Genomic DNA, 11,804 nt, shown 5'->3' on the forward strand with positions numbered 1-11,804 from the left:
GAGAGAGAGAGAGAGAGAGAGAGAGAGAGAGAGAGAGAGAGAGAGATTGCGCGATCGTTCGCGAAAGATGAAAGGACGCAGAGGAAGATCCAGAGATACTCGTTCGCCGGATGTAAAGTGTCATCGAGGGAATCTTCGGTACTGCGTTTTCGATCCAGAGAAAGATTTTTTCGGGATTTTCAACGATTTTCGTGAGTTTCTGACCCAGTCTGAGGAAGAACATAACCTAGAATCTCTGAGACAGGTTAGGTTAAATTGTCTTCGAAGATTATCCCACCCATGTTCACCGACACCTTGCTCAACTGCGTCATGTACCAGAGCAATATAACGAAGAACACACATCACACAAGCTGACCGGGTGTCGTACTAGGTATGTCCTTTCGTCGATCCAGTTTTACCTGGCAAAGAGAGGACATAACCGATGTGTTCTTCTTATTTTATATCTATTTTCTTATATAACCACGCCAGCTTAATGTTTTTTTTGCTGACTCATCGCTGCGTTGACCCCTGCAATGATTAAACATGACGAATAGCAGTCGTCTTCTCAGGCGCAGGTGGACGCCTGTCTTAATACCTTAGGTTCGGGCATGTCTCTCCTGTTAAGACCAGAGATCTTGCAGGATTTCAATGACGATGTAAAACTGGCACTGACATATTTCTCAGAAGGCATCCATTTGTTAGCCGACCACCACTATTCTTTTTTTATCCGGGAGAGCTTTCACCAAGTCATCTTTAAATATTCTTGGTAAGAATGTTGCAGAGACAGCTCCCATTGGTGAATTCCTGTTCGGTAAACATTTTGTTGAATCTCTCGAAGCAACCCAGGCTTGTGAGAGGACAAGATGTGAAGTATTTAAATCGGTTTCTCAAGTGGATAAGAAGACTCCACAACCGGTTCGCTGGGCAGTGCAGAATTGTAGCCAACCACAGACGTTTTAGCATCCAAACACCCGGGGGCTGCCAAAAAATTGATGTCGACCTCGGGGCTTATTTGTATTATTTGCACCGGATGAGGAGGGACAACGATGGAGACGGACATGGACATCAGGTCTTAAAGGATAGCAACTTTTGATTTTGAGAGGCTGACAGTTGTACCATTTGGTACAATAATATTGTTTCTCTCTGTAGTCGCTGTGCGCTCGGGATCGCGCCAGAGATGTCGCTTCCGAACGACATCTTTGAGCGTTATCTAGGGAGGGAAGAATATCGTGAGCGTCGAGCGTCAGCTATCGCAGCTCACTGGTTTAGAACAGTCGTCCGGCAAGCGAAAGACCCGGGTTCGAGTCCCGGCCTAGCAAAACCGCGCTCTCGATATTTTTCTCTCTCTGGAACGAAAAAGATACGCAGATCTCGAACGCACGGCGTCCCACCGCCACCTAATATGCCCTCTTCCTTCTATAGACGTTTTAAATCCCTATATTCGGGAAACCGGAAGGCTCCTGTTCGTCCATCGTCGGTTCGCCAAACAGGAGTTGCTTATCATCAGAGCTGACACCGCCGATTTCGAACCAGGTCTCGAGCCCAAAGTTAAATGATGTGAGTTTTGCCGGTCGTCTGGGTAAATTTTACGAATCTTGGTTGGACATCACCATCAATTCTGTTATTTTGAATACGATAAAGGGTTACAGTATTCCCTTTACTAATTTATTAGGTGTACAACTTTGCTTCCGCCGTTTTTCTATAGATGGCTTTAGCGGTAAGTGGTGGTCGAAATAAATCATAGACGTCATACAATAAACTTGTCAACATAACCCCATAGAAACATTAGTCGATTTGTGTCTGCATCATAAAGTTATTCTCGATTGAAAATGTCAGTTTACGAGTCAAATTCTCGTCATTTGCGGGAGGTTTTAATTTTCTACTTCAATATGAAGAAATCTGCGGCTGAGGCTCATCGAATGCTCTCAAATACTTATGGTGAGGCCGCTATTAGTGAAAGAATGTGTCGTGAGTGGTTTCAACGCTTTAAGAACGGTGATTTTGACGTCGAAGACCGGCATAGCGGTGGAAGAGAGAAGGTTTTCGAAGATGCAGAATTGGAGGCATTACTTGATCAAGACTCATGTCAAAATCAAGAAGAATTGGCACGGTTGGGAGTGACTCAACAAGCCATTTCAAAACGCCTCAAAGCCATGGGAATAATTCAGAAGCAAGGAAATTGGGTGCCATACGAATTAAAGCCGAGAGATGTTGAACGGCGTTTGTTTGCTTGTGAACAGCTGCTTGAAAGGCAAAGACGGAAGGGATTTCTGCATCACATTGTGACTGGAGACGAAAAATGGGTTCATTATGATAACCTCAAGCGCAGAAAATCACGGGGAGTTCCCGGCCATGCTTCCACGTCGACGGCCAAACCGAATATTCACGGCTCCAAGGTCATGTTCTGTATTTGGTGGGACCAGCTCGGCGTAGTGTATTATGAGCTGTTAAAACCGACTGAAACAATCAGGCGATCGGTATTGAACGCAATTGATGCGTTTGAGCCGAGCATTGAAAGAAAAACGGCTGCAATACAACGAGAGACACGATAAAGTAATTTTGCAGCATGACAATGCTCGATCCCATGTTGCGAAAGTGGTCAAGACATACTTGGAAACGTTGAAATGGGAAGTCCTACCCCACCCGCCGTATTCTCCAGACGTTGCTCCCTCTGACTATCACTTGTTTCGATCAATGGCACACGGCCTGGCTGACCAGCATTTCCGGTCTTATGAAGAACTAAAAAATTGGATCGATTCGTGGATCGCCTCAAAAGATGACCAGTTTTTTCGACGCGGGATTCGTACGCTGCCCGAAAGATGGGAGAAAGTAGTGGCCAGCGATGGACAATACTTTGAATCATAAATGTATAACCAGTTTTTTACAATAAAGCCTCGAATTTCGTAAAAAAAACGGCGGAAGCAAAGTTGTACACCTAATATCTCCATCGAGAATCACTCTTGCTAAATCAAAATTTTCTCCTGCAATCGCAATAGCCTGTGAAGTAGAGTGTCTATTATCTAGTAGAGCCATCGTGCCTGTGTAATTCAATGAGGATCAATTTTTCTTCGTAGAAAAAGCATTGAGGGGTCACCGTTTTATCCTGATTCTTCGAAAGTTAATACACACATCGAACCACAGCACTTTAAGTTAGAGGACTGGCAAACCGTTGTATGACTTATGTTACGAGGAACACAGATGGCAACTCTCGATTTAGAGGATGCCTTCCTATTACTCCCCATTTCGAAAAACAGAAAATTTTTTCGTTTCCAATGGCGTAAGAGTATTTATGAATTTACATCATTATCTTTTGGCCTTTCTACAGCCCCGTACATATTTACAAAGATATTTCGGTTCATCCATTGAGGAAGGTCAGGCTAACGTCACTACTCTGGCTAACCTTCTACAGTCGTTAGGTTTTGTGATAAATTATACGAAGTTTCTTCTGGAATCCTCGACTAGATATAAATATCTAAGCTTTTTGTTTGATTCTAACGATCAATCGATCACAGTTCCATTTCTACGTCAGGAAAGATTGCTGCAATTAACAAGGAGTTTAGCACGCATAATATGATGTTTCATAAGAGAGTTTACTAGGTTTATTGGCTCACTTATTTCGGTTTGTCCAGCAATCCAATATGGATTCCTTTATACTAAGAAATTTAAAAGGGAAAAATTTCTAGCCCTTGTTAAAAATAACGAGAACTATTCAGCATTGATGGAGATTCCTCCATATCTTCAAGAAGATTTTACATGGTGGATCAACATTTTTTCTAGTTCCAGTCAAACGAACAGGATTCGTTCAAGCAGATTTACTTGTGAAATCTTTACAGACGTCTTTTTGAGCGGATGAGGAGCTTCTTGTGGCGATTTACGTATTCATGGCTGGTGGTCTGAGAGCAAGAAGACTCTTCACATAAATTTATTAAAACTAAAAGCGGTCTTTAACGGTCTACGCTGTTTTGCAGCGGATCTTTTCGACTGTGAGATTTTACTTCGCGTTGACAATACGAAGCTCTAGCTTATATTAACAAATTCGAGTCTATTCAATTCCCTCATCTCTCCGAAGTTTCTAGACAAATTTGGTGTGGATATGAAGATCAAAATATCTTCATATTTGCCTCCTACATATCGTCTATAGAAAATTTTATTACAGATGCTGAATCTTGAATCGCGGATACCGACATTAAGTGGTCTTTACCGGAGACAGCTTTTCGCCGGGTGACAGGATTCTTTGGATGTAGTCAGTCTTCTTTTGATGTAGACTTATTTGCGAATAAGTGCGATGGATATATATCTTGGTTTCCGAACAGGGTCAATTGCTGTAGATACTTTTACTCTCTCTTGGAAGAGACTTAGTTTACAGGGAAGCGTTTAAAGCTTGCTTAGTGCTGTTAACAGCGCTACCAGCTTTACTAACCTCTTTTTTGGATTCGACGATTAAACAATATTCCCAATCGCTTCGCTTCTGGTGGAATTTCTGTCAGCGTCAGCGGATATCTCCATATTTTCTACCCATCGCTGAAGTATTAGAGATTTTAGCTCAGGAGTTACCTAACACCTCTTCATATTCAAGTTTAAACACCAGGGTATCGGTAATTCTTTGATTTCCCAGAATGAAGTTAGAAATCATCCTATAATTTATTAGACATTTCTGTAAAGGAGTATCAGTATTAAAGCCGTCTCGACTGCGATATGATTTTGTTTTGGATCCGTCTCCCGTAATATCTAAACTGTCTTCTATTTATCCATATGAGGGAGTCTCCTTGAATATTATCACTAAGAAATTAGTACTTCTCCTCGCTCTCGGTTCTGGTCACCGTGCTCAAACTCTCGCTCTGCTAAGAACTTCGCAAATTTCATTGAATGAAAAATTTTTATTCGGGTACCTAACTGAATCAAAACATTAGCGCCGAGTCGGTCTCAACCCTACTTGCTTTTCTTCCGTTTTAAAGATTATGAGAATCTCTGAATTGTTCACCTCTTGGAGTATTATTTAAATAGGACCGAAAAATTGCGTTCTTCCACATGCGATTTTTTATTTATCTCGCTTTCCTAACCACACAGGGAAGTTTCTACGCAAACGATTAGTCGCTGGATTCATAGAGGTTTAGACGATTTTGGAATTGACACTTCCATATTTTCAGTGCACAGTATCCGACACACTTCAACGTCACGTGCTGTGTTAAAAGGTGTTTCGCTCGACATGATTAAATATGCGGCAGGCTGGACCGGCATATCTTGAGTCTTTGCCAAGTTCTATAGATACTTAATTCAGAGGACTTCAGCAGTGCGATTTTGCAATCATAAATTGGCTTAACAGCGAATATTGGAGAAATAGTATATATCTTATTTTTTATTCTGCAGTTCACTTTTTATAAAGGTCTCTTTTCACCTCAGATTTTTATTTTATGTTATAGACTTTTACGTCTACATAGTTTTTCTTTACGTTTAAGTTTAAGTCTTCCTTGGCCAGTATAAGCCAGGCTCCTGGGCTATAATTTAATTTTATCATATTTTACCTTAGTATAACCTTGTTTATTATATCGTTTTTTTATAGACTTCTCTATTCTTTCAGACATTTATTTTTACTTGACTATTAAGATATTGGATTGTCGGAAAAGTCATGACGCATTTTTTCAACAGATGGCGCTAATTCATTTTTGGAAGTACTAGAGTCATTCGCATCTATGTTATTGCTATGTCATTTGACAGCTGATATTTCTAGCTTCATTCCAACAAAAAAATTGAGCGATTTGGTTGAGTTTTGGAGATTTTATAACAAGTTGAAGATGGAAAACCAAACTGTGCATTTTCGCCATATTACTGTTTTACTTCCGTAAAGGGAAAAACACGCGTCAAGCTTGTGAAAAGTTGCGTAAAGTTTACGGTGACAATGCTGTACAAGAACGTCAATGCCAATGACGGTTCACGAAATTCCGTGTTGATGATTTTGATCTCAAAGGCGCTCCTCGGTACGGGAGGCCTATAGAGGTTGATGACGACAAAATAAAGGCATTGATCGAGTCAAACCCACGACACAAGAGATTGCAGAAACATTGAACATCCATCATTTAAGCGTTCACGACCACCTGAATAAGTTAGGATACGTAAGCAAGCTCGATATTTGGGTTTCTCATGAACTCAAAGAAGTTCATTTGACGGCGCGTATAAACATCTGCGATATGCTCATTAAACGTGAGGAAAACGATCCTTTTTTGATGCGACTAATAACTGATGATGAGGAATGGATTGTTTACAACAAAACAATGTGGTGCGTAAACGGTCTTGGTCCCGACGTGATGATTTGCTTCAAACGACATCGAAAGCAAACATTTATCAGAAGAAGGTTATGCTCTCAGTGTGATGAGATTTTAAAGATGTCGTATTTTTTGAGCTTCTACCAAGAAACCAAACAATTCGAATGTGTACTGTCGGCAATTGGACAATTTGAACGAATCCATCATCCAGAAACGTCCAGAGCTCGTTAATTGTAAAGGAGTTGTGTTCCATCACGACAACGCGAGACCACACACAAGTTTGATCACCCGTCAAAAATTATTGGAGCTTGGATGGGATGTGTTGCCACACCCACCATACTCGCCTGACCTTGCGCTGTCAGACTTGGGAGCGGTGCACTTGGACACGGTGCATTTGGACACAGCCAATCACAGCACCGTGTGATTAGAGACATTTGTAGGGTTCCTTGGAACAGCGACTTGTGATTGGACTGTGTCCAATTGCCCCGTGTCCAACTGATATACACCCGTCAGACTTCCACTTGTTTCGCTCTCTTCAAAACTTCTTGCATGCTATAACATTTAATTCAGATAAGGCTGTAAATCAGTACCTTGTTCAATTTTTCGCCGATAAAGACAGATCCTTCTATCAACGAGGAATTATGAAGCTCACTGAAAGATGGCAAAAGGTTATCGAACAAAAAGGGTAATATATCATTGATTGATCTTTGTTTTTTATATAAATAAATGACCTTTGAGAAACATAGAAAAAATTCGTCATTACTTTTCCGACAATCCAATACATATTCTAGATGTTCTTCCCGGCGGCAAATCGATGGGATTTAAACAGCTATATAGTTTCCATCTGGACGAGACAACATGAGCATAATTGTTAAATTGAATGAACTTACCAGTGAAGTTCGATTCTAATTATGCCCGTTGTCTCGTCCGGATGGACTCCCACCCGTCACTTATTTTCCCATCCCGAGGATAGCGATTTGCCTGGAATTGATTTGAGCGATTTGAGACTTATGAGGAAACAGTATGCGCGCGGCGCTCGCATAGCGCTCGCGACTGCGGGTGCTGCTGGATGAGCGGCGGCGCGCTTTTTCATTTTGGCGGTATCTTTGAATTCTATTGTCAAAGAGCGTGCAGGAGCACCATTACATAGTTTCCATCCGGACGATACAACGGACATAATTAGAATCGAACTTCATTGGTAAGTTCGCTCAATTTAATAAGTCTACAATATACTAAAATAGATACTGAAAAAATTAGCAAACAGACTCCTGACGGAAGGTAATGCTTGCGAATCACACGCAAAATGTTCCAAAACATATTGTAGGATCCAAGATGAGTTAATTTGGCAGCAGCGAGTCTTGACGTTATATATTTGTATTTACTTATTTACCTGTCGCAAAAGTGTATTGTATTGTCGCGTTCAAAAAAAGTCGGGAGCGATGAGTCACGCGAGTTGTGCGTGCTCGCGAATAAACATACCGTGTGAGATATGTAGAGATGTTATGATCCGACGTTTAAATCGAACCAATAAGGAGCGGCCACAGAAAATCCAAAAGTGACAGGATTAACAATAAAAGGCTCGGAGAGGTACAGTGAGAGGGCTTTCTCTTCTTCTCTCTTGCTCGGGTCTCTCTAATCGGTCTCCACGAAAATTTGACGTTGTATCCCGATATACGAAATATATATTCTGGTCACAAAGAATGAGCTGATTAGTCTCTAGTACCTGAGAGTTGTATTTTCCCATTTATTTCTCCCTCTGCTCAATAGATCCTATAATATTTAAAATCTAAAAGATCTATTGTGTGAAAATTACAAGTTTGCAAGTATATCTTTTATGTTTATAAACATTAACGATTCTACATATCAGCAACGTTGTGTTTATTCCTCACTTAGTTGACTTTTGACGATGGAAGTGAGTGATAATTGCACGAAGTGTTGCATTACTCTGCGACAAGCATTAGATATCTTCTCATATAACAGCTATTGATTTTTTTACAATGCTATAGTGCTATACCTATTTGTTGATGTTGTGTACTTGCAATGAAAGTGCAACATTTAATGAAAATTTAATATGGAGATGCCAGAGACGAAACAAAGAAAAACGTCGAAAAACATACATTTATTCACGTTGTAACTTCTTCCACTCGTGGCGTAAGGGAACGTGGTTTAGTAATGCACATTTGTCTCTGACTGACATGTTGTCAATTTGTACAGTATTTACTGCTATCTCCACCACATGAAGTGTTTCTGGAGAACGAATTCGGAATTAGGACGATCAACGATTGTGGATTGGACAAATTTTATAAAAGAGGCATTGATCTATTGGTCAGAAAAAAATACATCAACGATAATAGGTGGATCAAATATTATCATATAAATAAATGAAGCAAAATTTGGCAAACAAAAATATAATCAAGCCCGAATAATTGACGGTACATGGTGTTTTAGTGGTTTTGAACGGAATAGTAGAAAATTCTTCGTTGAATTCGTACAACGTCGAGATATTAATACACTTGAAGAAATAATACAACGTGTAAAAATAATGTATCGTATAAAACCAGGATCGATTATTATAAACGATTATTGGAAAACTTACAATAATCTAAGTAATTTAAGTAGAACAATCCGTATTTATACGGTTTTGCAATTTAATATGCATATAATTAATGATATTATCTGTATACTATGTATTAAAATCGAAATAATCCGAATGATGTTAACTTTCCTAAATTACGCTTTCTTTTTATTTCATTGCAGGTTATCGTCATTTGAGAATAAATCATAGTCAAAATTTCATAGATCCAGGTACTGACGCTTATACACAAAATATCGAGCGATCTTGGCGTGATATGCGCGATCTATTACCAAAGTATGGTCGAAAAGAGGAACATATGGCCGGATATATAGCTGAGTTTATGTTCCGACGTACTTTTTCTGACTATTGTGAACGTGTCCATGAATTTTTTTCATTTTTATCAACGTTCCATCCCGACCTTATATCTAATACAAATGATGATTAAAGATATGATATAGAAAAAGTTATGTTTTTGTTTCTTTTATAAATTCTTAATAAAGTTGTTACCTGTTTTAGTTGTTTTTTTGAAGCGTCCTGTTTGCTCACGTCCCGGTTACTCACGTCTAGTCACAACGATTTGTGATTAGCTGATTTGGGTTAGATTAAAAGATTTGGGTTAGGATAAAATTTAAACTTCTATTTTATTTGCATGGAAATTGGCAAACCAGTCAAATAGAATAAATGTACATTGCACTTTAAACGAAAAACAGTAGTCGATGCATAACTAACATGTTCCAATTTTTTCGTATAAAAATCACAAGCCCCCTCATAAAAACTGCTACACATGTCTTTTTGAAGCTAATTTTGTCAAGTATTACAAAAAAAAGCGGTTTTTGATGAAGTAGCACTTCTGAACATTTATCCATAGCTTCTTTTATACTATGGCAAAGCTGCGCAATGACGTCTAGCAATTCGATAACTGTCTGCAAGCACGTATACAGGGTGTTTCAGAAATAGTTAACCAAGCTATACGAGAACGTAGAACGGATTGAAATGAACAAAAAAGTCCCATACCGTTTTGCGATACTTGCAATAAATCTCAAGATATTAATTAAAAAAGATTGGTGAAAGATCACGCGCGACATGGTAGATGAGCTGCAGTGGCGCCGATTGCCGTTGTATATTTATACATTATGTCAAACTGAACAAAAACGTCCTCTTTTGTAAATGACTACATAGATTTTTAGATATTAATTAAAGAAAATTGTTACATGATTGTGTACCATAATGTACAAATTTTCTTTAATTAATATCTAAAAATTTATATGGTCATTTGCAAAATGGTAGAGGACTTTTTTTGTTCAGTTTGACTTAATGTATAAATATACAACGACAGACGGCGCCACTGCAGTTTATCTACTATGTCGCGCGTGATTAGTCATCAATCTTTTTTAATTAACATCTTGAGATTTATTGTAAATATCGCAAAACGGTATGGGACTTTCTTGCTCATTTCAATCCGTTCTATGTTCTCGCAAGATTTGGCCAACTATTTCTGAAGCACCCTATAGAATAGCAGCCATGAGCGTCTGTAAAGTTGACACATTTTACAAATTTAGAAAAAAACAATGATAGTTCTATTAGCACTTTTCATAGTTCTAGAGTTCTAGATAGAAAACAAAAAAAGTTCCGCATTTTTAATACCGAAAAACAGCAAATGGAAAATTATCGTGCTAACTTCGCGAATCTAGCACGACACTTCCCCTCTAAAGTACAAGAAATAAATAAATAACACTACTTTTAGCAAGAGTTCTCGTCAGTTCTGATCGAGTTCTATCAAAATGCCTAATTAGAAAAAAATTTTAACAATTACGACTTTTTCATAAACTTCGAATATTACACTCAGCACAACACTTTCGAGAGAAAATATCATGCAGACTATATCTGACTGCTCTATTAACAGTTCTCGATAGTTCTAATATAGTTCCAGCACCTACGATCAAATTTAAGAAGAGTTCCTGCGTCTACCTATTTTTAAATAATTTTTTAATTTTCGAAGTTAGCACGTCACTCTCGGAAAAAGTGTCGTGTTGACCATTTTTCGCAGTTTTAATAATAGTTCTCGATAGTTCTAGCAGAGTTCTAGTCCCTACGATCAAATTTAAGGAGAGTTCTGGTGGCTACCTATTTTTAAATAATTTTTTAATCTTCGAAGTTTGCACGACACTCTCGGAAAAAGTGTTGCGCTGACCATTTTTCGCAGTTTTAACAACAATTCTCGATAGTTCTAAATATAATAGTAAAAGTATCAAAATTCGAAAAAGGTCCTATTCTGAATATCTATTGTAATTACTAAAGAAACATTCATTACTTTTGTCAAATTGTATATTAGTTTATTTAAAAAAAAAACTATCCGAGTAATTACTTATAAGAATTTTACAACTTTTACAAATTGACATATGATTTAGCAAAAGTATAACTATTTCTTTAGTAATTTTTCCCATAGAATCAATTCCCGCTAGTTTTATAAAAGAAATAAAATTGTTAATAATTTGTTTAAGTAATTATTGATTAAACAAATGAGGAAAATTAATTGTTTTCTATATTTGAGCATGTTTTGATGCCATGTTCTCTGTTTTGCATAGTTACGAAGACACAGATTGTAATTTCGGCTCAGACATTAATGGGTTAAATATGTTATTATGTTTGCTAAGTATTAGGTGGTAAACTTAGTTCCTGCGGTTTTTTTGTTTAAAAAACTCATTTATTTCGACATCAAAAGCAAAAAATACATTAATCGAAGTATTTTCCCTTGCTAGCTATACATTTTTCCTATCTTTCGGGCAACGCGTAGATTCCGCGACGATAGAACGATTGGTCTTTTGATGCAATCCATTCGTCAATCCATTTTCGCACATCCTCGTAATTTCTGAAGTGTGTATCCACCAAGCCGTGCTGCATCGACCGGAACAAGTAATAGTCCGAAGGAGCTAAGTCTGGTGAATACGCTGGGTGCGGGAGAACTTCCCACTCGAGCTGCATCAGTGTTT

General features: G+C 38.4%; 1 protein-coding gene across 3 annotated transcripts in view; it reads left to right on the forward strand.

The window, feature by feature from the left end:
- The window catches only part of LOC116851597 (NAD kinase 2, mitochondrial), a 37,781-nt gene that overhangs the window by 12,342 nt on the left and 13,635 nt on the right, over positions 1–11,804 (forward strand). For 2 of the 3 annotated variants that reach the window (XM_032831174.1, XM_032831171.1), the window contains exon 2: positions 8,997–9,044. The exons of the other annotated variant lie outside the window; for it this stretch is intronic. In XM_032831174.1, coding sequence (XP_032687065.1) covers positions 8,997–9,044 — 48 coding nt within the window. The remainder of the gene's footprint in view (positions 1–8,996; positions 9,045–11,804) is intronic. 3 annotated transcript variants of the gene reach the window in all.

This window comes from Odontomachus brunneus, unplaced genomic scaffold (genome assembly GCF_010583005.1).
Source record: "Odontomachus brunneus isolate Ranch 3 - 2012 unplaced genomic scaffold, Obru_v1 Obru_scaffold_180, whole genome shotgun sequence".
In the NCBI taxonomy this organism is placed as follows: Eukaryota; Metazoa; Arthropoda; class Insecta; order Hymenoptera; family Formicidae; genus Odontomachus; species Odontomachus brunneus.